This window comes from Podarcis pityusensis (genome assembly GCF_964106645.2).
Source record: "Podarcis pityusensis genome assembly, chromosome: 7".
NCBI classification, from domain to species: Eukaryota; Metazoa; Chordata; class Lepidosauria; order Squamata; family Lacertidae; genus Podarcis; species Podarcis pityusensis.
In genome coordinates, this window is record NC_138031.1 from 73,469,435 (window position 1) to 73,496,546 (window position 27,112).

Genomic DNA, 27,112 nt, shown 5'->3' on the forward strand with positions numbered 1-27,112 from the left:
TTGGGCCGTTTTAGGCTGCGGGGGGGCCCTCCTCGGACGTTCCAGCTTTAGCCGGTGGCGCTTAGCGCGCACAGCGGCTTTGGTGGTTGGAGGCCTGCTTGCGGCCTGCTTTGGGCATTGGGGGAGGCCTTCTGCCTGAAGTCAGTTGGGAGGCCTCCATTTTGGGGAATTTTGGCGGGAGCGCCATTTTCTACTGCCTCCTCATTGCGTGCTGGCCTCTAGTGGCCGTTTATTGAAACGCAGCTATACCATTGGCCTTGATTACTGGCTGCGCCACCTGCTGGTGAGCCATATAGTTGCACCTATCGGGATTGATTGTTTTTCAGGCTGATTGACTATTCATTATAACAAAGAGCACTGGTGTAGCCTTGCATTAATTCTATTATTTGTCTTTTTTACTAGTAGCAGGTATGGCTCCAAAGAAGAAGGTGTCACGGAGGCTTGATCTCGCTTCCTCAGCGAAGCGGCCCATAAAAGGCCCGTCCCAAGCTTTGCGTTCTCCAGTGCCACAGCGATCTTTGAGACGCCTTCAGTCCATGGTCACTGGCTTGGCCAGTGACCCAGTGGTGTTAGCACGTGTTGAGGCTGAAATGGATGGTTTGATTCAACGCTGCTCGACTCCGACGACTTCTTCTGCTAGTCCAGCTCCGCCTGTTGACGCACCTCCTTCGGTGTCATCTTCGGCTGAAGATGAGGGGGAGGATTTGTTAGCTGGGGGTCTTTCGCGTACTAATCAATTGTCCCAGTCGTCGGTCTCACCTGTCTCCCAGGCTGCAGCGCCAAGGGTACGGGGCGGCCCCAGGGGTCCGACCAGGCGGAGGTCATCCGCCCGGATTCGGGCGGCACGGGGTTCAGTTGTACAGTCCTCATCAGTGGTGAGGTCTGTTCCTGGTCATTCACCTGTAGTCTCTTCTCAGTCAGTTCCAGGCGTTGTGCTGCAAGGCGACGCATCTGAGTCTTCGGTGGAGGACAGCCTTCCTCTCCCTCCAAAGTCCTCTTCTGGTGGGCTCCGTCGCCGGAAAAAGAGTTCCAAGAAGCGTGCTAAGAGGAGACGGAGAGACACCTCATCCTCTTCCGCAGGTACTTCGTCTCAAACCTCCAGTAGTGATGAGGAAGCTTCGCTTTCGCTATACTGGGGCTTTGGGGAGACATCGGGACTTCCAAAATGGGCTTGGGAGCGGAGGGCAAACTCTCACAGGGCAAAGTATGGGGCGGTGCAGGACTGTCTGGAAGGGGTCCTCATGCCTGATGTGAAAGTTTCCACCAACTCAGCTAGGGATATTATACCAGGTGCCCACTTGACTACAAAGCTGCGATCTAGGATTCTGGATGGCCGTTACATTGATATATTTAGCTTGGCACCCCCTCAGGAGTGTCAGGACTCCCAGGATAGAGGTTTGGCAGCCACGAAAAAGAGGGTGGTTTTGCCAAAGGTTGAAAGGACCTTCGAGCGATGGCTGGATAGTTTCCAGGTGTTCGCTGGAGTGGTGGCAGCGGCCTACCCACGGAGGTCCATGCATTTATGGGTTTATTTGTCCATAGTTCGCTCAGCATTTACGATGGCTGGAGCGTCTGCTGCGATTTCTTATGATGAGAATTTCAGACGCAGGGCTGCCAAGATCCCCACTGCCCGCTGGGACCGAAAGGATTTAGATGTATGGACCACTTATGTGGCTCCACGTATTGACAATAAGATCCCTGAATCGCAAAAAACTAGGATTGTGCCAGCTAAGACGGGTCGCAAGTTCTTTTGTTGGGATTTTAACAAAGGAACCTGTCAGCGCCAATTCTGCAGATATTCTCATAGTTGTGAGAAGTGTTCAGGGAACCATCCAGCTTCTGCCTGTGCAGGGGTTCGACGGCCCTTTCGGAAGGGGTGGGGCTCACAGCAGCCCCCGAAAGCCGCGCCCCAGGCTGCAGCCGCCGGTGCAGGAAAATAGTGTACTTTCCTCCTTAGCTCATACCCCGGTTAGGCTACAGCCGTTGTTGTCATTGTTACAGTTATACCCTCTTAGCATCTTATTTGCGTGACGGTTTTTCCCTGGGTTTTCGAATCCCAGTGGCGGCAAATCCTGTAGCTAGAAACCCTTCAAACCAGAAGTCTGTGAAGGATATGCCTGACGTGGCGCGTAAGAAAATTGGGAAAGAACTGGCTCTACGCCGTATGGCAGGCCCTTTTGCCGTTCCACCCTTTCCTAATCTGCATATTTCACCCTTAGGTATGGTTCCTAAAAAAGCTCCGGGGGAATTTCGCCTGATACACAACCTTTCACACCCTAGGGGCACATCAGTAAATGATGTTATTCCCCCGGAGCTTTGTTCGGTGAAGTATGCCTCGCTTGATCAAGCGATCAAAATGATAAGAAAATTTGGACAGGGTGCCCTGCTAGCCAAATGTGACATTGAGTCTGCATTTCGGCTGCTTCCAATTCATCCTGATGACTTCTGGTTGCTGGGATTTCAGTTCGACGGGGAATTTTACTTTGATAAGGCCATGCCCATGGGCTGCTCGGTAGCCTGTGCGGCCTTCGAGTGTTTTAGTTCATTTCTGGACTGGGCTCTGCGCAAAAGAACTGGTTTGGGCGGAGTCACTCATTATTTGGATGGTTTTTTATTGGCCTCAGCTAGCGATACGGGGAATTGCGTGGTGTTGCTGCAGGCCTTTGCTGCCTTAACCGAGGAACTGGGCGTGCCGTTAGCTGCGGAGAAAACTGAAGGTCCTTCTACGCAGCTGACTTACCTGGGTATTTCATTGGATACGGTGGCGCAAACTTCCAGTTTGCCGGCGGATAAGATACTCACGCTGAAGGGCGTCATCGCTGAACTCATTCCCATGAAAAAAGTTACTCTGCGGCAGCTGCAGTCCTTGCTGGGCCACCTAAACTTTGCTTGCAGGGTGATCGCCCCAGGGCGACCTTTCTGTTCCCGCTTGGCCAGGCTTATGTCAGGTTTGAGGTCCCCGAGGCATAGGGTGCGCCTGTCAGCTCAGGTGCGTGCTGACCTTCGTATTTGGTTGGAATTCCTGGAGGAATTCAATGGGGTGTCTCTTTGGCAGGACACCTTGAACCTTTATACCGATTTTCAGGTGCACTCTGATGCTGCGGGGTCGTTGGGTTTTGGTTTGTATTGGGATGGCAGGTGGTGTGCCGAGCGTTGGCCTTCAGCTTGGCGTGGGGAAGCTATAACTCGGGACTTAACTTTTCTTGAGTTTTTTCCCATTGTAGTGGCAGTCCATTTATGGGTCGAGCATTTCAGGGACCGTCGTGTATGTTTTTGGACAGATAACCTGGCGGTGGTGAACGTGCTAGCCAAGCAGTCTTCACGATCACCTAGGGTATCAGCCCTGCTGAGGGTCTTTGTTTTGCATTGCTTACGTTTTAACATTGTATTTTCTGCTCGTTTTGTTCCTGGAGTGTCTAACGAGATTGCTGATGCTCTGTCCCGTTTTCAGATGCAGCGGTTCAGGTCCCTGGCGCCAGTGGCTCGAGACCGTCCGGAATTTTTCCCGGATCATCTCTGGAACCTTGGCAGCACTTAGTTTTACAGGGAGTAGCTGCATCTATTGCCCCCTCCACATTGAGGTCCTATAAGAAGGCTTGGACCGATTTTTTGCATTTCACTGGGCAATCCGTGGTAGGGGGAACATGCACACCTCATTCTACTGCACAGGTGCTCCAATATTTGGCGCATCTATTTCAGATGCGGAGGGCAGCCAGGACGCTGAGATTGCATGCGGCTGCAATTTCCTTCTTTAGCAAAGTTTATTTTAATAATGATCCATGTGGGAAGTTCGTGGTGCGCAAGGCTTTGGAGGGGTGGGGGAGGCTTTGCCCCTCCAGACCAGCTACAAGGAGGCCTATAACGTTTGGATTGTTGACCAGGATGCGAAGTAAACTAAAGGGCATCTGTTGGTCCAGGTTTGAGGCGCGGTTATTTTCCGCAGCCTATTCGTTAGCCTTTTTTGGAGCCCTGAGGGTTGGGGAGGTGGTGTGTGAACCTAAGCAGGATGGAGGTTCGAGAGGTTTGTTGCTGCAGGACGTGAGCTTGTCTCAGTCAGAATTGCAGATCCTTGTCAGGAGTTCCAAAACTGATCAACTGGGTAGAGGGGCAGTTATTCGGCTCCCAGCAACTGGGCTAGGGGGCCCTTGCCCAGTCAAGGATCTCCAGAAATATATGGCGTTGCGGCCTCCTGGGGGAGGGGCCCTGTTCATTCATGAAGATGGGCGTCCATTGGCACGCCATCAATTCACTGGTGTTTTGCGCAGGGTCGTTGCTGCTTGTGGCCATGCAGCCTCTGAGTTTGCTCCGCATTCCTTCAGGATTGGGGCTGCAACAACAGCCGCCCATTGGGGCTTGTCGGCAAGGAGGATTAAAGACCTGGGTCGCTGGAAGTCGGACGCATATAAGGGTTATGTGCGGAAATGGTGTTGATCTCGTGTACTCACATCTTTTGTTTTACCCTAGGTCTACCCACTGTCCGGGTTTGGATAGTGGGGCACAGTATTGTGCATTGGGCCGCTTGCAGAGCTCGGTAATCTGAACTGGGAGTTGGCCTCGGCCTTCCGCAGCACGTGCGAGTGTCCTGGATCTCCAGAAGGGGGATGCGGTGGAAGGAGTTCTTACCGCTAATGCAGAGGCGTGTTCTTCTGGAGGGCCCCCCTACGGCGATTGTGGTGCAGCTTGGGGAAAATGATATGGTTTCTTTTTCCTGTTATGTTTTACGTGCTGTTATTTTGCAGGATTTGAGGGACCTGGCGGCCTTGGTGCCCGCTACTAAGCTAATTTGGTCACAGTTGCTTCAGCGTTGCATCTGGAGGGGTAGTCCCTGCCCTGCGGCCACCGAAAGGGTGCGAAAGCGTATTAATTCAGCTGCGAGCAAGCTGGTGTCTGATCTGGGTGGGCTTGTGATTCCCCACCCAGATATTAATGTTAAAGCCACTGATTGCTACAGGTTTGATGGGGTTCATCTTACCTCTGTTGGGAATGATGTATGGTTGAGGTCAGTGGTGGCTAAGTTGAGAGTGTGTTTAGGTTTGTGAGTGGTTGGCGGTGAGCGTAAGGGCTCAGGTGGCGGTTAGGCATTGGTTTAAATTGGTTGGTGGAGGGGTATGGATTGGCTGTGCCTGCCCCTCAGGTGATGCTGCTGCACGGGAATTCCGTTAAAGGAATTCAGGGGCTTACCATCCTTTCGTCCAAACCCCTGGAATCGGGTTTGGGCCGTGTAAGCCCCTAGGAGCATGTGGGGAGAAGCTGAGGGTCTGTGTCGCAGCTCCAGTTATCCCCTGATCTTGTTCCTCCACACTGGCTTTCGCTGGAATCCAGAAGTCAGTGCTGTCCCCATGGCGGGGGGACAGCTAGTCTTAACCAATGCCTAAGCAACCACTCACAATTTTGTATGATAATAAAGTTGTGGCCAAAAAATTATGCCAAAAACCTTAAACAAAAATTATGTGTGAAGTGTGAGTTATTTGGGATAAGGGTGTTTTGGGGGACCTCAGCACGCAAAGCGTGTTCTCATTAAAGGAGAGCACGTGTTGCGGCTGGGGCTAGGCAAAGCACCCTGTAGTTGCCAGGCAAAATTGAAGGAAAGGGCCTGGCAAGGATTGGTGATGGTGTTGCTGGGGCAATTTGTATGTTGCCACTTTGGGGGTGGAGATCAGAGGATATTTAAGGAAGGCCCACAGAGAGTTGCTTTCTCTTTCGCTGTGGGCATCGGATCACCCGCCCGCCCTCCCTTGTTGGGCTTCCGCTTGACCTTGCTATGCCTGTCATGGGGTCGTTTGCATTGGTGCGAGGGCCTGGTAGGAATTTTGCCATTTGGCTGATTAGTGTGTGCCATCTGGTTTTTGCCTACCGCGTAGCAAATCGTCACAACTTGTAAGGTTGGCGGTTAGGCATTGGTTTAAATTGGTTGGTGGAGGGGTATGGATTGGCTGTGCCTGCCCCTCAGGTGATGCTGCTGCACGGGAATTCCGTTAAAGGAATTCAGGGGCTTACCATCCTTTCGTCCAAACCCCTGGAATCGGGTTTGGGCCGTGTAAGCCCCTAGGAGCATGTGGGGAGAAGCTGAGGGTCTGTGTCGCAGCTCCAGTTATCCCCTGATCTTGTTCCTCCACACTGGCTTTCGCTGGAATCCGGAAGTCAGTGCTGTCCCCATGGCGGGGGGACAGCTAGTCTTAACCAATGCCTAAGCAACCACTCACAATTTTGTATGATAATAAAGTTGTGGCCAAAAAATTATGCCAAAAACCTTAAACAAAAATTATGTGTGAAGTGTGAGTTATTTGGGATAAGGGTGTTTTGGGGGACCTCAGCACGCAAATGGTTCCCACTCCTTTTTGAAATTGATGTTGTCTCTCTCATGTATTCTCTCTGACTGCATAGTCCATAAGCTTGACTTGCTATTCTTCCTTTGTTGGCGTTTTCTCTGTTTCCCATACTTGTACTAATAAAATTCTTGCTGCTGTTGTCGCATACATAAACAATCTCCAGTTTCCCTCTCTTATATCATGATCTAAAATTCCGAACAGGAAATATTTTGGTTTTTTAACAAAGGTTTTTTCAACAATTTTTTCAATTCATTATATATAATTTCCCAATATTCTTTAATGCATTTTAAAAGGGCATAGGATGCAAATCGGATCAACCAAAGGCTTGGTTAAAAAGGAACGTTTTTGCCTGCCACCTAAAGGTGTATAATGAAGGTGCCAGGCAAACTTCCCTGGGGAGAGCATTCCACAGACGCAGAGCCACTGCAGAGGAGGCCCATTCTCATGTTGCCACCCTCCAGACCTCTCAAGAAAAAAATAGTTTAAACCAGAAAACAACTTCAAACTAATGAGCTAAGGCAGCACTGAAATCCTTGCAAAATAAGCATACAGGAGAGAGATGGCTATATTTCAAATACATTTCCAATAAACGGCAATGACACGGATACATTGTGGTTGTGACTTGTGATAACAGACTTAGCAGGCTGAGGTAAGTTGTATATCAGAAATGTGTTCTGTGACAGAAGATGTGCACATAGGTGTGTTTGCCTTGGGTTCTGACATGCTTCCTGGGCCACAACATCCACCTGGGTCCCAGGTCATGACACCCATGTATCAGAAGGAACATGAATGCAGTGGGTTTGAGGACTGGGACATTTGCAGGGAAACCAAAATGTTTGTTTACAAAGCTATTGCACTACCAACCTTACTGTATGCTTGTGAAACGTAGACCACTTAAAAACACTATCTCCAACTCCTTGAAAGATTCCATCAATGGTGTCTCCAAAAATTTGTACACATCTCCAGGGAAGACAGGCGAACTAATACCAGCATACTGGAAGAAGCAAAGATCACAAGTGTTGAAGCAATGATTCTTCAACACCAACTTTGTTGGACTGCTCATGTTGTTCGGATGACTGATTATCGTCTTCCAAAACAACTACTCTATTCCAAATTTAAACACCGACAACTGGGAAACACTGACCTGTGAGCGCTCCAGTTGGAGAACAGTCTTTACCAAAGGTGTCAAGGACTTTGAAGATGCTTGAACTCAGGAAGAAAGGGAGAAATGTGCTGAGAGGAAGGCACGCTTGACAAACCCTCACCATGATCACTCCCTGCCTGGAAACCTATGTCCCCACTGTGGAAGGACGTGTGGATCCACAATTTACCTCCACAGTCACTTACGGAGTCACTGTTAAAACCGTGTTCATGGAAGACAATCTTACTTGGCTACACGTGATCACCAAAGAAGAAAGAAGAAGTAGTAGTTTTTGACACCCAAGGCAGACAGTCCCCAAAATTCCCCTCTATGAATGCAGCAGCAGCATAATAATATTTTAATTTAATACCTAACAACCTGCTGCCATTTCATGATACCGAAAATCAGTAAGTAGCCATCCACAGTAGGGTTAGCCTTTCAGGGTTTCCCTGCCCAGCCCCAACACACACACACACACACACAGCCAAGGTCAACGATTAACCTTGGACCCATGTTGCAGTCATTTGGCTGGATCTAGACTGATTTAGTTGCACTTATTTCTCATTTAAATTAGTGGAATTTGAGCCCATCTCTAACTTGTCCCTATCATAGGGGCATAGTCTAAATCCAACCCACTAATGGTGAACATGCCTCAGTCAGCCAACCCCGAGAAATAAGAAGCTAAAACATGAGAAAAGGGATACAATTAGCTTTTCAGAAAGAATAAATTTGGAGATGCATACACAGGGGGAGGGGGATCCAATTTTAATTTCACAGTTAAAAGAGTTGCTATGGTTTTTGAAGTAGAATAACAAATATGCAATTTCATTTTTTTAATAATAAAAAAACCCACTTCAAAAAAAGGCCTTCATGGTCCCTATGACAGTTCAAATCCATTAACAAAATAATGGAAACTTGCCCTAGAAAGAGACACACAGCAGTGTGAATATTCCTTGTGAGGTTGAAACTGAGCACTACAGATAACAGTTGTGCCCAAGGCAATAAAATGAGAAAAACATCCAAAACACAGCCCCCAAAATGGTGTCCGTGTATTTATAGGAGCACTTACTAATTGCTAATGCAGAGCCCAAAGGATCCTGTTAGTGTCAATACCTTGCTTGTGGCATCCACTGAACAAAGGGAATATTTATTTCATGGTAACTACCATTCCCAAGCACCTTGATAATATCATAATCACCATCATTTTATACATCAATTTGAAAGCACAGGGCAATGTAAGAAAACACAGCTGATTTCTGCCACCCAAGAGCTTACCATTTAAATTACAGCGACAGTATGACACAAAGAGGAGAGGAAATTAATAGTAGCAAACAGTGGTGTGTGTTGGTTTATTTATTTATTATTTGTAGGGGAACAGTTAGGGCCAGAGGCACCAGCTTACAAGGGCAATTTGGGGGTGGGGAGGGGGCCCCACATGTTTCACCTCCATCCCTAAGCTGGGTAGAAGCTTCCTGGGTTTTGGAAAGGAGACGCCAGGGAAACATTTAGGGGACTAACCTAGTTTCCCTAGTTCAATGTGTGGAAAAAAGATCCTTCTACTTCATTGCATTTCCAACATTTGCCTTTTTCTTTTTTAAACATTTTTGCTAGTTTGACAGGTGTTAAGTACCATGTGTAGGTCATTTTCATCATATTTTCTTTTAGTGTGTAACAACACACCATAAAATTCATATTTACTCTCCATAAATTCACCCATAGCTCATAATTAATATTATGACCCACATCCTGTGCCTACTTAACCATACTTGATTTCACAAATTCCTCTTTTGTTTCCCTAGTGGGTCTTGAGCAAATCCAGCAGAATTGGAGCTAATAGAAATGAACAGAGGAAGAAATTTGGAGATTAAAAATTTGGAATACGTGATTTAGTAGAAAAGTAAAGAAACCAGGAAAAGGGTGGAAGGGAAGTCACCAGGTATTTAGTTGTATGTAGAGATTGATATGAAAGTTGTACAACTGAGGGCATGGAGGGAAGGGCGTGTGGGATGTGTGTTTTTGTTTCTCTTATAAAAATGCATTTTTTATTTTTTTTAAAGGTAAATGTTGGAGGGTACAGTAGGATGTCCCTATTTCCATTGGAGAAATGTTGGAGGGTATGGAGCTATCTGATCCCCGAGCCGTCTGAAGGCAATCCTTTACAGCAGGGGTCAGCAAACTTTTTCAGCAGGGGGCTGGTCCACTGTCCCTCAGACCTTGTCGGGGGGCAGGACTGTATTTTGAAAAAAATAATAATGAACAAATTCCTATGCCCCACAAATAACCCAGAGATGCATTTTAAATAAAAGCACACATTCTCCCCATGTAAAACACGCTGATTCCCGGACCATTCGTGGGCCGGATTTAGACGACGATTGGGCCGGATCTGTCCCCCGGGCCTTAGTTTGCCTACCCATGCTTTACAGGAAGGTTTTTGAAAAGGTTTAATGTTTTATTATGTTTTTATATATGTTGGAAGCTGCCCAGAGTGGCTGGGGCATTTATTTAGGAATGGGACACCCCTATTTTCATTGGATAAATGTTGGAGGGTATGGAGTTGCTCGCTTGAAACCTGAGGCACAGATGTCACAAACACCATTGACTTAATTACAGTTACAGATGGATCTGCATTCTGGCCTGCTGCTGCTGGTATAGTATCATTGGCAGGGACAAGATGAGATTTTTACAGGCACATGCAGCAAGCTACACTGTTGTCTTCAGTATCCCGCAGTGCCATTCCACATGCAAAAAGCGTTCACAAAAGGCATGAATTGCAATTAGGTTTTATGTGCAGCAAACTTGGAAGGAATCTGTCCAGGGAGCTAAATGGTTTTGGAAGTATTCACACTGAACCATCTTTGCCACCCGCCGGCTGATGGACCTGGGGCTGTGTTGCACTTTTCAAGTGTTAATCCAAATTTCATTAGATGATCTCTGGCGAATATCACTAATTAATGCACACTCCAAAGCAAATGCTCTATTGTGTAGATGGGCAAAAGTTCAAACAAAACATTATCTACAGCAATAAACACATCTCTGTACTAGTTGGAATGTTTGGGAAGTAGAAGCCATTACAAAAAAATATTGATGAAAACTCAGAGAGAGGTTTATCTGAAATATGGAGCAGTATACAATTTATATAAAACTTTTTTTAGGTCCCACTGCATCCCAATAGAATTATGAGATGCAAAGGAAAACAGAAAAAGAAACATCAGCAGGTGAAATTCCTTCTTGTACACAACTATTAGAGGTACAGTTTTGCCCTCTTTTTCATCTGGTCACCCTACCTAAAGATGAACATATGAAGCTGTCTTATGCTGAGTCACACAATTGGTCCACTTAGTTCAGTGTTGCTTGCTCTGACTGGCAGAAGGAATTCCTAGCCTTCCTGCCTTTTAACTAAAGTAGTTGGGAATTGTATCTGGCAATATGATTGCAAAGTTGATCCCTAAAAACTGGGGTTAGATCTAGTGCCTCTAAATGATGCTTTCAAGGGCCACAGCAAAGATGATCAATGGAAAACTGGTTTTGGACCTTCCTTTTGCTGCTGGCAAGTGATAATGTTGGTTGTGCCAACAGCAGAGATGACAAACAGAGGGTTGTCCTTGGCCGTCCCATGGCTACTAGCTGTTGATGGTACCCAATGATCACAGGCTGCGAGAGTCATCCAGCAGCAAGTGGCTATTTCACGTGGTCACTGTGGCTGCCATCAGCTTAACAGCTGTGGTGTCACAAAGGGGGTGGAATGCCTTGAGTTAGGCAGACAAACAAACATCAAGGGATCTTAGAAGACCCTAGACACCAATTTCTGAAAAGATAAATTAAACGGTATCTTGACTGTATGCTTTGCTTGAGCAATTTCATAGTCTTTCAGGAGAAGACGAACTACATGTGTTACTTACGGTTTCTGTCTGCTGCCCCCGGCATATCAATGACCCAAGGAGGTTCCAATGACAAGAGCTACAAAATACCTTGTACAGCTTTCCCTCACCCCCTCTGTTTATTTCTATCCTTTTCCTTGTCCCACCTTATCTGTGGTCATTGGCCAATTCTTCATGTATTTCACGCAAGACGGTGATAGGAGATTTGCTATTTGCTTTCTATAGAACTTCAGCCTGAATGGTGTTGACGTGGTGTTTAATAGTACTGGGTTGAAATTCTTCACTCTTTCAATTTTCTCTCTCCTTTGGATTTTTTTTTTTAAAGCTTTTCCTTTTTAGCTTTTGTTTTGTTTTGCTGCCTCTCTTGCATATTTGAGCCCCCTACAGAAGTACCTTGGAAGCCAAATGGTATCCGCTCCTGAAGTCTGTTCAACTTCCAAAACATTCAGAAACCAAAACACAGCTTCTGATTGGCTGCAGGAAGCTCAAAGGGAACCGTGGAAGCCACATCAGACGTTCCAAAAAAAGGTTCGCAAACTGGAACACTTACTTCAAGGTTTGTGGCGTTTGGGAGCCAAAACGTCTGAGTACCAAGGCGTCCAGGATCCAAGGTATGACTGTATTTTGAATGTCTTCTCCAGAAAGCATTCAAGTTTCTCTCCTGAAGGTCCAGAAGACAAGTGCCTCTTTTTTAAAAAATAATAATAATAAATGCATGGATCTAAGCACCAGATCAGATGCACAGTGTGTGAAGGCTCCCTTGGGTGCCCTTATTATGCTTCTAACACATTTCTGAGGCAGGCAATGTTTCCTTCTGGAAAGAAAAGCTGCTCACATCAGCCAAAGCAGTGGGGGTGCCCATGGAGTGCTGACAACCAAGGGAGAATTCATGTTGCTTCCCCAGGCAGCCTGCACCATAGGAGACACTATCCTGAATTCTTTCAAATCTGATTGAGGTCCTTGCAGACTGAAATGGGGGAAGTGCAGGAAAAGCTTTGCCACTTGATTCAACCGAATATACAAAAATCCCCTAACTCAGATGCCAGATGGGTGGAAGACCAGTTCTAATTGGGGTCTGAACTGGTGGTGACTGAGACCTTGGGGTCTTGGTGAATACCTTGACGGAAATATTGACTCAATGTGTGGCAGATTTTCCACTCTAGGAACTATTAAGAAAATGATTGAAAACAGACTTGCCAATATTGTAATGCTGATATACAAACCTATGGTGTAACTCTGGTCTCTTCACCTCAAGAAAAGAAGAAAAAAGAGAGATTGTCTAGTTGAAAAAGGTCCAGGAAAGGGCAACCAAAATTATCAAAGATAAGGAATGACTCTCCTCCGGGGAAAAGTTATAGCATTTGGGACTTTTTAGTTGAGAGAAAATGCAAGTAAAAAGTGATATGATAGAAGTTTATAAAATTATGCATGACAGGGAGAAGATGGACAGAGAAAAGTTTATTCCTAGGAGTCAATAAAGATTATTTATGTATGCCACCACTGCGGCCCATGTTTTGCTAGCCCCAAAATGGAAAACGAGCGAGGTCCCAACTAAAGAAGAATGGCAACTTAAACTGATGGAATATGCACAGCTTGCAGATTTAACATATAGAAGAAGAGAACAAGAAGAATGTATGTTTAAAGAAGACTAGAAAATGTTTACTGAATATATGGGTGAAAATTGTGTACATTTAAAAACACTGATGGCATTAAGACAAATTCAACAGTGTAAATAAGTTTTGATGGATGTAACAATGGAAGACTGAATTGTTTATTTCATGTAAAATACTCAGGGATGTATAGTATGCAAAATGAACCACAGGAAGAGAAGAAGGGAAGTCATGAATTTAAGGTTGTCTAAATGAATATTTTGAAATGTAAATTAGATAGATAAAGTGTGTGTGTGTGTGTGTGTGTGTGTGTGTAAAAAGAAAAGGTTTATCTCCCTTTTTCATGCCACTAGAACTTATTGGCATTCATTGAAGCTGAAAGTTGGAAGATTCGGGACAGATAAGACTATTTCATGCACCACATAGTTAAACTATGGAACCTGCTCCATAGTGATGGCTACCACATGGATGGCTTTAAAAGAGGACTGGACGAATTCATGAAGGACAAGGCTATCATTGGTTACTAGCCACAATGGCTATCTTCTACCTCCATTGTCAGAGGCATTGTGCCTCTGAATCTCTTTCTCTTTGGTGATCACTCGTGGCCAAGTAAGATTGTCTTCCATAAACATAGTTTTAACAGTAGGTCCATAAGTGACTGTGGAGGCCAATTCTGGATCCACACGTCCTTCCATAGTGTGACATAGGTTTCCGGGTGGGAGTTCATCATAGGGTTTGCCAAATGTGCCTTCCTCTTAGCACATTTCCCCCTTTCGTCCTAAGTTTGAGCATCTTCAAAGTCCATGACACTTTTGATAAAGGCTGTTCTCCAACTGGGGCGCTCACAGGCCAGTGTTTCCCAGTTGTCAGTGTTCATACTACATTTTTTAAGATTTGCCTTGAGAGAGTCTTTAAACCTCTTTTGTTGACCACCAGCATTACGCTTTCCATTTTTAAGTTTGTAATAGAGTAGCTGCTTTGGAAGACGATAATTAGGCATTGGCACAACATGACCAGTCCAACGAAGTTGATGTAGAAGAAGCATTGCTTTGACACTGGTGATCTTTGCTTCTTCCAGTACACTGGCATTAGTTCACCTGTCTTCCCTGGTGATGTGTACAAATTTTTGGAGACAACATTGATGGGCTTTTTCATAGAGTTGGAAATGGCATTTATAAGTGGTCTATGTTTGTATGCCTCTGAATACCAGGCAACTGGTTGGCCATTGTGAGAGCAGGCTGTTGGACAAGAAGAGCCATTGGTCTGATCCAGAAGGCTCTTTTTATGTTCTTGTACACTGTGAGCAGTGGGATAGAGGAGAAACCACTTTCTTAAATGGAAGCTAAGGCTGCATTAACTGTTACTGATCTATAATTGGGAGACATTACCAGATACAATTTACACTCCAGAAAAGAGTCATTAGAGCCAGATCACTGAGAGGCTAATGGAAATAGTTCTTGTGCACAGACGGAGGCTCCTCATTTTAAGAGAGATCATGAAGACTGCAAGCACCGCAAAGAGGACCGAGAGTTACAGCAGGCATGTTCAATCCTGCCCTCTGGTATATAACAATGTCCTCAATTTTTATATGAAATAGTTTAAATTCTATGGCTCGTGTTTAGCTCCTAGTTTCAAAGCTACTGAAATGGAGCCAATTTCTGTATGTATGATATAAAATGAGGGTTTATGAAAGCAGAAGCTTTTCAAGCTAACAAAAAAAGAAGGGGCTTTTACTAACTAGAACTTATTCTTTTTTTAAATGTAGCCAAGCAATAAAGCAGAGATCAATTTGTCAACATTCAATTGCAACCGCAGTTCACCCGGAAAACTTTGTGTGTGACTCAGAGTGAACACAAAGGGAGATAGTTAAAGAAAAATTGCCCTCTGTTCTCAAGGTCATGGGGTTTTGCCAATACTTTTTGTCAGTGCCGTAAATAAAGTTTCACAGTGCTGTGAACCATTACAAGGGACAAGGGAGGGGGTAAAGTACTAAATCAAGCTCTCTGTTTTTTTATATGCACTGTAATATTTGAACTTTTATTGAGCCCCCTGCCTCAGTTTATAAACACAACATCACATTCCTCTTTCTTCCCTATCTTCCCCCGCTACCCAGAAGAAATAATCTATTGTCCCAACTATTATGTACGTCAAACTGTTTTGCGTTCAGTGAGCCAGCTATAGGGAAGAGAGAGAAAAGTGGAAAAGAAAAAAGGGAAAGGAACTTGGGAAGGAGAAGAAGAATGGAGATGAGGATAGCATGGAAATATTTGAGAGGGAGCAGAAGAGAGATCCACTTCAGATGCTTTGACCCATCAATTCAAAACACAGACCAGCAGCTATGCAGAGATCTGTTGAGGGCTTAGCAATTCTCCCCATTTTCGCAGTCAGCAAAAGTAGGAGAATCATCAAGCCCTTTGTGGCCCACCATACATGGATGTGCAACTTTCCACTCAATGGAGAACAAGTTCTGAAGGCCTCCGTGTTATTCTCATAACATCCTTCTGATGTACGCTTAGCTGGGAGGAATGTTAGAAACTGAGATATGAAAGCTGTTGCTAAATGGCACCTTAAACCTAGGTTATGGGCACAACAATGGAATGTCTAGGCGCACTTTTTCATATCAAGAATACAAAGCTGAAAATGAACGAACTGCAGCTAAAATATTATGTTCATTTTTCACATGTTCTAGTCCTTTCCCTGCCCACACTCCTAATATTCATAAGAGGGTTTCTTCTCCAGTCTTCAGAGAGTAGCTGGAAGTAGGGAGGGGGGCAGGAAAAGATCCCTCTTTCCTTCCACTCTGCAGTTTTAATCTGAAATCTTAGGCACAGGACTATGCCCATAACTCAGAAACGGCTCGTGCCAATGAAATTCCCTGTCACAAAATGCGCCTAGGACAATGGGAGTTTCAATCACTGGCTCTCCCAGACTGGCTTACGATCACCCGGTAAGCTTCATGACTGCACAGGGATTTCATGTTGGTGTCAGAAATTCATCTCCAGCACTCAAAACTACCCTGTCTCTGAAGCCAACAAGAAGACCAGCACAATTTTCCAGAGGGTTCTGCATGCCCCTTCTTGGTATTCACAAAAACTGACGCAGCCAAACTGTGCCATGGGTGTCATGTTGCCATGCTGCTGGCAGTCCTGGAATCACTATGTCTAGGGTCAGGTATAGAGTGAGAGGCCAGTATCCATTGAAATATGCCAAGGACCTACGTATGCAGATGGTATCACCCTTGGCTCTTCTTTCTGGCATTCGAATGATCATTGTGCAGCCGCCATCTCAGGTGGCCACGATGCTCTTGAATGATGCTGCTTTTCTGCAGGGCATTATAAGCAGTTGCAATGGTGGCTGTCCGGCGTTCATAAGGTGAGCATCACTTCCACTACCAACATCACCTACTTAGGACCAATCTATCTGCCCCTCATGTCTGGTGAAAATAAAAAGGAGGAGAGGGGAAGATGATGGATGGGGCTGCCAACCGATATGGGACTTCATTAGAGGACTTCCTGATCAGGGCCCTCTCAGACCCAGAGTGAGACCTGCCTGTGGTGCTTGGTTAGGGAAGGTGCACAAATCTTCTAAAGATCACAGGGGGGTTACATATGGGCCTTGTTTTGCCACAAAACCATATACAGTGGATGCTCGGGTTGCGAATGTGATCCCTGTGGGAGCCACGTCCACAACCTGCAGCGTTCGCAACCCGCAGCGCCGCTTCTGTGCATGCACAGGTTGCGATTCAGCGCTTCTGCGCATGCGTGACCACCAAAACCCGGAAGTAACCCGTTCCAGTACTCCCAGGTTTCGGCGCGTCCGTAACCAGAAAAAAACACAACCTGAAGTGTCTGTAACTTGAGGTATGACTGTAGATTTAAAGCCACAGGTGATTCACAGAATCACGGAAACAAATGTAAGGTCTCAAACACTACCAAGAGGAAAGAGGTCTGCGACTGCTAGTTTATTTTCAACAGTGCTAGACAGGGCAGAGAAACCAATACTTTGTGTACCCTGAGGTAGGTTTGTGCTAAATTAGATATGACTCCTGAGCATTACAAACTGTGCACAAGGGGGAAAATATTTCATAGGTAACTCATTCTTTTTATGTGTAAAGAAATTCTCAAATAGCAGTAAATGTGACTTAACCATGAAAACTCCATACAACTGTGAAACCAAGCAGCTCTTAGTCATCTTAAGCAATCCCAAAACTCATATACACATACATATTCCGCCCGCCCCCCGTCTTTCATGATTATGAAGTTTAGTCATGCTTAGGGCTGCCATATGTACAGGTTTTCCCAGACACATCTGGGAATCTGGCTGCCAAAATGGCGTTCACGCAGCTTTTTGCTGAATTGGCAAAATAGTCCAGAAAAGCCGGACGTATGACAAGTAGGGTGATTTTTTTTATTTTTAAAATGCTTAAAAAGAAAAAAAATTAAAAGCCCCACAATTTAACAACTTTGCTCCCCCACCCAAATAAAAATAAAAAATACCTCCACAACTTTGTCTGGATTTTCACTTTGGGGAATATGGCAACCCTAATCATGCTATATTGTAGATGAAGTCCAGAGCCTTAAAAAAAGGGGGGGGGGGAGGAAATGTACAAAATGCAACTTGCAAGAATAAATGCTCTGTGCTCAGCCTATCACACCTAACTAGGGATGAGAAGATGCCCTGGAGAAGTTTTGCTTATCAAAACTCTTCATGTTTCCTTCCAAATTGCTCAGGCTCCACCCCTCCAAATACACCTTGGAAATTTGCTCTAGGTGAAATTGGGGGAGCTACATTAATTCCAAGTCCTATCAGTCTTGCTCATTGCGTGTGGAGTTTCTTAACTAGCCACAGACAATCAGGCGGACACTCAGAGATAATAAAAGGGAGATCACACTCACAGAACGAATTGACAACATGCAGTAAAGACTTTCTGTAAACCTCAGATATGGACTTGCAGTGCCCTTCCCTCACCTCAATATTTCTTTTTCTAGCCTAATAGAAACTCTACTGACTTCATTCCCTGGATGTTTTACTCAAGCGCTTTTTTTTTTAAAGGTGAAATTCATGACAACTTTACATAAACTATATAGCTCTGTATGTGGCAAGAATTATTTTGCCTCATTTTTTCCCCTTACTGCCTTCTTGGCAGCAGCTTCAAATCTCTCTGTGCCTCTGTGTGCATTTAATTCTCACCAGATGACTTTGGTAGAGGTGTAAGTTTTTAAATAGAACTCTACGGCAACAATTGCTATTCAAGGGAAAATGGTGCATTATTTCTGTTCATCATAGGGTGCTTCCAGATGATGTATCTACTGAGAATTCACCCGGATTTATTTGCTAGAAGATGAGATGAAGTTGGCTATCTAAGGAACACTCATTCTAATTCGTTTTGCAGGGAGGTCAGATGAAGTTGTGTCAAAGCAAGTGCGATCTCACACATTCCATTGCATTTTTCTGTCACTTAGCACAATAAGGTGATCTTTTGGGGAAGCAGGTTTGTTGTGCAAGGCTTCGCAGTCAACAACAATTGTGCAACCTGAATTTTCTGGGTTGTGATAGAAGAAGTTCTGAGGGCAACATTTAAGCTGTTTTTCTTTACAGGAGAATTCAGAAGACTGTCCTTTGAGAAGGACATGGGACCTGATGATGTAAAGTTTTATGAACACCATCATAATTGTTGTTTCACTCGCAAACAAACACAAAATCACCAATATATTAAAAAGTCAAATAACATCAGTAGAGACATACAATGTAATTTACGGGTAGGTCCTTTCTTTTCTTTTCCTTCACAGAGCCCTTTTTCCATTCCTCATTGAATGCTGGGATTTTTCTGCTGCTCTGGGGCTTTGAGGTAAGGCCTTCTCATGGAACAGGTTTGCCATACATGATCTGCTTCCAACACACTGGTCCTACTGCTATCTCTATCTATAGCTGACGCTTCCAGGAGTCCCATGTCTTTTACCCTGGCTCTCATTGGGTATCTGCAAGTCTTTGTCACCTCTTCCCACTTATGAGTCAGCACATACTGTAGCTTGATGGCATTCCATTGTAGATGTCATCTGTAGGCACCACAGGCAATATCTGAGTCAAGTTGCTTCAACATCAGACCAGAGCTCAGGTATTAATTAGGAATGGGTGAATACCTTAAGTATAGTTGTCCTTATTTTCACTGATTCTGATTTTTTTTTTGGGGGGGGGGGTTCTCATGAAAATTCATTAGAATGAATTATTATTAGTATGAATTTTCCTTAATATACCTTCTTTTGTATGCAATTCTCTTAACATAAACATTTTTGCAAGCAATTTCCCCCAACAGAATGGATTTCTGCATGCTAATATAGGCATCATTACACACAGTTTACCATAGCATATGCATATTATTTATTGCCTGCCCATCTGGCTGGGTTTCCCCAGACACTCCGGTCAGTTCCCAACAGAATTTTAAAAACACAATAAAACATCAAACATTAAAAACTTCCCTAAACAGGGCTGCCTTTAGATGTCTTCTAAAAGTCAGATAGTTGTTTATTTCCTTGACATCTGATGGGAGGACATTCCTTGACATCTGACGGTAGGGCGGGTGCCACTACCAAGAAGGCCCTCTGCTTGGTTCCCTTTAACCTCACATCTCACAGTGAGGGAACCACCAGAAGGCCCTCAGAGCTGAATGATGGGGGTGGAGGCGCTCCTTCAGGTATACAATACACATTATTTGCCTGAAAAATCACATTGTAAAATTTGCAGAAGTGCAATTTCCGAAGGATAGTTATGTTTCAGTTCACATATTGTTTCAGGTAAGTAAGAAAGAAAGAAAGAAAGAAAGAAAGAAAGAAAGAAAGAAAGAAAGAAAGACCAAAGTAGGCGAGTTCACCTTTAAATACAGTCATACCTCATGTTACGTTTGCTTCACATTGCAGATTTTCAGGTTATGAACGCGGCAAACCCGGAAGTGTTTACTTTCGGGTTTTCCGCATGCGCAGAAGCGATCTGCGCATTTCACACATGTGCAGAAGTGATCTTCATGCTTCACACATGTGCAGAAGCGCTCTATCGTGCTTTGCTCACGCACAGTAGCGGTGCTATACATACAGACTTTTCAGGGCGCAAACAGCACCCCGAAACAGATCACGTTCGTAAGTAGAGGTACCACTGTATGAACAGAATCAAGTTTCTCCCACATACCTAGATATTGAGCAGGTGCTCAAATCCAGTTCAATCACTCTGGTGTGATTCAGTGGGGTCTGTATATTGCCACTAGAGCAGCTCTTTGCAACCACATACACACAGATGCATTTTCTTCATTACTCAGAAGCTAAAAACAGCTTTCTCCGTCTGCTCTTCATATTTCAGTACAGGACAAGTTTTGTTTTCTCGTTTCTCCCTACAGTACTTTGTAGGATTTTGACAGTTTCTGCAAGATTCCATCAGCCTCCTGACACTTACATCTGATCTTGACAGGCCTTCATGCAGCTTACCTTATGAGAAAAAAAAAAATAATGTTTTCATACTTGTATCTCCCCCTCTCCCCCCCATTTAATCTCTAAGTTAGAGGGGGAAACTTGAAAATGTGATGCTACTATGTGCCAAAGGCTTGGAAACGGAAAGTGGTTTACTTTGTGTTGATTTATTCCAGTTGCTGGAGGCTTTGATCATTAATCTCCGAGTCTGTTCTCTAGACTCTGCCTGCAAAATAAAGAGGGCAATGAAACATGAAGCCTCACATCTGATCAGCTGAAACCAGTGTCAAGTCTCATTGTCAATAAGTTTGCACCAGGCATTAGCTTCAGCACAGATAATTCCGGGAAGAGGAACAAGCCAAGCAGATGCACATGGTAGAGGCTATATTATTGGGAAAGGTACAATAAAAGAGCAATAGAAAATTGTAATCTTTATGGAATATCACACATGCAAAATTTTAGCAAATTACTTAATAGAAGAGAGCAGGCATAGTATTTGCAGCTATATGTGAACCAATCGTTTGGCTGGATATTTTTTTAAACTTTTGTATTATAGGGGACATTTCCTTGCAACAAAGGAGTACCTTTGTTGAACCTTACAAAGTCAGATTAAATTGGGAAAAGGAACTTGCTGGACTGTCAGGCTTGAGGGTTACCTACTTACAGAGTAAATTAAAAATTCTTTAAAAAGATAGTTTAAAAGGTTCTTCTTAAAAGCCTAAAAACTCACTTAAAAGAATCAAGTCTTGAAAAAAGTTATATGATCTAAGAAAGTCTTTAAAAGACTTGATTCTTTTAAGTGGGTTTTTAGGTTTTTAAGAAGAGCCCTTTTAACTATCTTTTTAAAGAATTGTTTTAATTTATTTTGACTACGGCAGACCAACACAGCTACCAACTTGGATCTACTAACCGAGATTTACTGGTCACTTCTGTTGACATGGAGCTAGATCCGAATGTCATGCACGATGTCACAGATAGGATAAGCTCCCAGGCTTGACAAACTGAAAGAGTTAGCAGTATGACTAGGCACTGTGAAGATGGATTTTCATAACAGGTGGTGATAAATAAGTTTATAGGCACTGTGAAAACTTTACACTTTCTGAACATCTTGTTAATCAAAGACTCAACCATATGTGTGACTGCTTGGGATGATTTGCAGAATCATGTTCTGTGACATTTTGGCTAGTCCTAATAAAAGTATGGCTTCACTGCGGATTTTGACATTTTTCTAATGGACCCATTTAACTTCATCTGCCTTACATTTTAGATCTAGGTCCATGATAATGTAGCCTTCCCACTCTGGTATTCTGAAGGCAGCCTCATACTACAAAACCATTTTTCTGGTGCGTGCATCTCTCCCCCCCTCTCCTACAGAAAATAGTATAGAGAAATGTTACCATATCGGCATATTCCTCTCTCTTTTTAGCAATGTTATTTTGGCATGGTCTTCCATTGAGGAGAAACTTACCTGAACGGATTGTGAAATGGAATAGGAACACAATCGGGATGAATCTTTTAACATGTGGTGATGAATAGGTTTATTTGAGAAGTATATTAGCTTTATTAAAAAATTACAAGGCCAAAAATAAACATTGGATTTGCTGGACAGTCAGGTTGCATGCTACTTACTTTACAGTAGTTCACTGCCACCACAGTTGGCATGGAGAGAGCCTAGGATAAATGCAAACATGGCATTCTGATATCATCCATGATGTCACAAATAGGATACATTTGAAGTCTTCAAAAAGTGAGATGCAGTTAACGGTCAGGCAGATGCTGAACATATTCAGGATGGATCTTCATAAACAGTCATGGTAAATAGGTTTCTTTGGGTATTGTATTAACATTATCATCGGTAAAAGTTTTAGAATGATATGCGGGTTGAGTTGCCAAATCGTAAACCACCATGACATATGCCATTCATTTCAATTTCTCAACACCTTGTCTTTAAATGGTCAACTGCATATGTGCTGATTGGAGCTGGTTCACAAAACCATTTGCCAGACTCTGTTTTTGACATTTTCCTTATGGGTCCATATGGGTTTTATACAGAACTATGTTGGCGATTATGCAAAAATTCAGTACCTTTATCTCCAGAAATGTCCATGTTGTCTGAACAATGCAAGGGCAATGATGCATAGCTCTTTTCTTTCCCCATTTTATCCTTACAACAACTCTGTGAGGTAGGTTAGGATGAGAGTGAGTATACCCGAAGGAGCGTCTCCACCCCCATTGCTCAACCCGGACACTGAGGCCCTCCTCCGAGGGTCTTCTGCTGGTTCCCTCACTGAGAGAAGTGAAGTTACAGGGAACCAGGCAGAGGGTCTTCTCAGTAGTGGCACCCACCCCATGGATGTCAAGGAGATAAAGAACTATACAACGTTTAGAAGGCATCTGAAGACAGCCCTGTATCGGGAAGTTTTTAACCTTTGATGTTTCATTATGTTTTTATATGCGCTGGAAGCCATCCAGAGTAGCTGGGGAAACCCAGCTAGATGGGTGGGGTATACAGTGGTACCTCGGTTTTCGAGCAGCTTAGTTCCCAAACAACTTGAAACTTGAACGCTGCAAACCTGGAAGTCAGTTTTCCGGTTTACGAACTTTGCTTTGGAAGCTGAACGTCCTCCTAAGCTTCCGTTTTCACTGTTGCACTGCTAATTTGCGTCCCCCTCCCTCATTGTAATCAAAGCCTTCCATTTCCAATTGCAGGGTTCTGAGGTGAAATTTGGATCTTATATTTGGTGCTTTTGTTTTTGCTATTTTTTGGGATTTTTGTTTGTGTGGCTTTTTCATTTTTGTGACAGTGGCTTGTTCTTCATTTTATGATTGATTGATTGATTGATTGATTGATTGATTTTGTGACTGTAGAAATGGATAAAAGCCCCCCATCCAAACAGTGACTATCATCAGTGCAGGAAAGAAGAAAATAATTTAATGATTTTAATTTTTATCATCTACAATACTGTCTTATTTATTTTATAGTACAGTACATTGATTATTGCTTTCATTTTATGGATCTATGGTCTCATTAGATACTAAAATTCATGTTAACTTACTGTTTTAGGGGTTGTTTTTAAAAGTCTGGAACAGATTAATCCATTTTGCATTACTTTCTATGGGAAAGCGCACCTTGGTTTTGGAAACTTTTGGTTTTGGAACAGACGTCTGGAATGGATTAAGTTTGAGAACCAAGGTACCACTGTAAATAATAAAAATTATATTATTATTATTATTATTAGCCTGTGAGCTTCATGGCTGAGTGGGAATTTGAATACTGATCTCCTGGGGTTAAGGTGGCCGAAAATTGACTTGTTCTCTTGATGCAATTAATACAGAAATGGGAACTCAGCTTCAACTTGATTCTGCTAGATTTTCAGAAGTGGCTTTTATGTGTGAAAGGTCACATAAAATGTGAACATGATCAGGCATAGAAACAATGGGAAGACTGAATAAAATGCAGCTTGCGTGTAACCTGAATCTGTCAGAGTGTTCTGACTTTGTGGAGTCTCTTCTATCCAACTTGATCCGATGACTAGTCAGCTTTGCTCCCTTTCTTACGTCCTTTCCCCCCAGGCAACCCCACCTCTCTTCTCTCTTTGTTACTTTTGTACTTGGATTAATTAGGCCTCTGGAAATAATAAAAAAAAGCAAAGCACACTTGTCTCAGCTTCATCAGAAACGACTTTCCTCTGGTTGTTTGCTGACAACCAGAACCACCCTTTTATCTAGGAGTCTGGCTGCCTGGCCCTCAAAAATTCATTTGAACTACTTAAGCATCCCCTAGTGTCCTGGTGATGAAGTAAGCATCCTAATTTGCTACAATGGTTTCATGTTTTTAACTCGCTCCTTACTTTGGGTGCTTTGTAGACATAAAAGAGCACTAATACATTTTAATAAATAACAGCAAACAAATCAGTGCGCCACTGAAATACACCCAGAGTCACTGAGGAGTATGGATCTTCGAATGAACATTTTCTCTGTTCATTCTCCTCTCACGCATGCAGAGTGGTTATAAAAATCTAACACATAAAGCCGTACAAGCATATTGACATTTACAGAGCCCCAAAGATCATTTACATGAAAATTATGGAAGCCAAGTGCTGTTACTTTTGTAGGAAGGAGAAAGCTGCATAGATCAACGGCAATATAGACCTGCTTTAAGTTATTAATGAAAAGAATGATCATGTAGTTAGTCTTGTTATAAGCTAAGTCAATAACTATGGAATATACGCTCTGGGTACAAAGAGGTGCGAAGAATGTTACGTGCCTCTTCTATGAATTTTATTTTTAACAATAGCAACAACAAGAAGAAGAGTGATTTCACAATCAATGCCTATATGCTTTACAGAACAACAACAAAAATACACATCCCTGCCCACTAACCTGGGAGTACACCCCCTTGAACTCATTTCCCATGACTTATTTCCAAATACAGTGGTACTTTGGTTCTCAAACGCCTTAAGCTTGAGAACCATGGTACCACTGTGTGCACACACAGGATTGACTGGCCGTTAAGCATGCTATCCCATATACTTCAGTGAATTCAAACATTTCCCCCACTCCTCGCAAATAAATTCTTAATTATGGCAGGTCAGGTCTGGGCCTTGTGCATGTTGACCAAATGATTCCATTTTTTTTATACTAAGTTTCCAGATATGGCCAGGAGGTTCAGAACCAGAAAAGATCATGTCAGGGATGGAGCCAAGGCAGAAACTGGAGCTTACTGGCTTTTCAGCTTCCAATAATAATCAGGACAAATGACAGAACACAGTTTTATTGATCAGACCAGAAAGAATCTGGCTGGTTAGCAGCAGTGAGCAGTGTGTTGTTGTTGTATATTTATTCATACCCCACCTTTTCCCCTGATAGAGACTCAAGGCTGCTTTGTCAATCACCTACCTCTGGTTGTGTTCCTGCTGTGTGCTTGGATGGAGAGAGGGGCAAGGTGAAGAGGCAGCAAGGTCCACATAGTGAAAACATGCCAGCAGGAGATTCAGATTGACAACCTAATGTGTTTACACCATGCTGACCTCACTCCTGTCTCACCTGTCCTGTACACAAGTTTTTGTGTGTGTGGTGTCGCATTGTGTTTTTACGATCTGGCTGGGGCAACTCAGACAGATGGGCAGCATAGAAAATTAATACTACTGCTACTACTACTAATAATAATACTACTAATAATAATAATAATGGGAGAGAGACTTTCTGTTCCTCATCAGGCAATGGTGTTTCCACCTGCCTTGCCCCACCTAGCCTTTCCCCAACTATGACTTTGAGAACAGCAGTAGCAGCTGAGAAGAAAGGCGTTTAGGGGTATTTTTTTTTAAAAAATAGTTTTATAAGTTGTGCTTCTTTGTTTCTCAATCTGACCCTTTTACATGGGTTTGTATGTTTTGTGGTATTTTATGAATTGTGATTTGCTGCTATTTTTACTGATTATAGATTGGTAATTATTTGTTGTGGTTGAACTGTTTACAGTAATTATTATTTGCTGATGTTCAATTTTACTGTTTACTATTAGATTTTGATGGATTGTCGAACATTGCTTTGTTGGCTATAAGTTGTTTATTCTAAAGTTATTGTGACTTCTATATTGGATCAGATTGCTACTATTAATATTTGATGTTTTATTATGTTTTTATGTCTTGGGAGTCGCCTAGCAGCAACACAGGCAGAGGGAGAGCAGTAGAGCAGGCCAGCCCCACAATGTCATCCTCTGCTGCTGACTGACAATCCTAACCATCACATTTTGTATAAATGATATGACAAATTGTGAGATGCTCAGAGGTTTATGCTTAACGATTGCTTGTTATTTGCCATATGATAAAAAGGGACAGTGCAGCTGTGAGTTGTCAGTACCGCACCATTTGCTTCCCAGTTTGAGAATCTTCGGCTTGAGCATAACAAAGGATTTTTGGATTTACGAGCAATATTTGCAGCTTGGTGGAATATCCCCCATTTCTTTAGCAGCATGAAGAGAGTGGCAAAATCCTAATGAGGCAGCAAGTCAAATAGCTCTGGGAGCAGGCTCTGTATCAAACAAAGGGGTGTGGGGTTGGGGATCCCAAATAAAACATTTTCAGGCTTAACACCCCATCACAGCTCCTTCTTTTGCACACATACCACCCGACACATTACAGTCTATGCATTCTTAACCGGATGCTCCCCAGGAGCGATTGTGCTTTACATGCCTCATACAAGATGCTAAGATGGCAGATTGCATCAGGTCTTTATGCCATGTCATTCCAGGATGTAATTGGCCCTATACGGCAAGCTATTCATGCACAGCCAAGAGAAGTGTGTGCCAAAGCATGGCACCAGTCCTCTAAAGAAAGGGCATGCCCAACTATTCTGCACCAGCTGCCTCTCCTAGCTGTTTCGTAGGTTTTCTAAAATAATAAAGCTGTTTATTAGGCAGGAGAAAAAAATGAAGTCAAGTTCTGGGTGATTTTAATGCGTCTTCTTTTGTACAAAGTTCACATCATTGCAAAAATATCTGGCCAGGCCTCCCTCCATCCCTCCCTTACCCTCTTTATGATGTCCTTATTTATATTTGATTTGGGGCATGCCAAAATCCTGCCTCCCCCCCCCCAAAAAAAATGATTAACTTAATATGAGAAGCCAAATAAGTATCGAAAAATAAGGGTGACACGGCTCTCTTTTAACGAGCCTGGCAAGAGTTCTTAGAAAACATTATTGT

The 27,112-nt window shown here is 43.5% G+C and overlaps 1 protein-coding gene and 1 long non-coding RNA gene across 6 annotated transcripts in view; one reads left to right on the plus strand and one right to left on the minus strand.

Annotated features, from left to right (window-relative positions):
• Positions 1–395: 395 nt before the first annotated feature.
• On the plus strand, positions 396–4,535 carry LOC308481841 (uncharacterized protein; the record flags this gene model as incomplete). Its single annotated transcript, XM_081014550.1, has 2 exons — positions 396–1,080; positions 4,465–4,535. The coding sequence occupies exons 1-2, from the start codon at positions 411–413 to the stop codon at positions 4,533–4,535; spliced, it is 741 nt and encodes a 246-aa protein (XP_080870676.1). The 5' UTR covers positions 396–410.
• A 14,153-nt stretch (positions 4,536–18,688) lies between these two features.
• Positions 18,689–27,112, minus strand: part of LOC308482074 — a 65,378-nt gene continuing 56,954 nt past the window's right edge. For 2 of the 5 annotated variants that reach the window (XR_013988954.1, XR_013988955.1), the window contains exon 4: positions 18,689–19,014. This is a non-coding gene — a long non-coding RNA (uncharacterized lncRNA). Of the gene's footprint in view, positions 19,015–20,137; positions 20,431–20,568; positions 20,639–22,041; positions 22,084–23,468; positions 23,602–27,112 lie in introns of those variants that run through there. The other 3 variants (XR_013988956.1, XR_013988957.1, XR_013988958.1) reach the window with 3 other exon arrangements.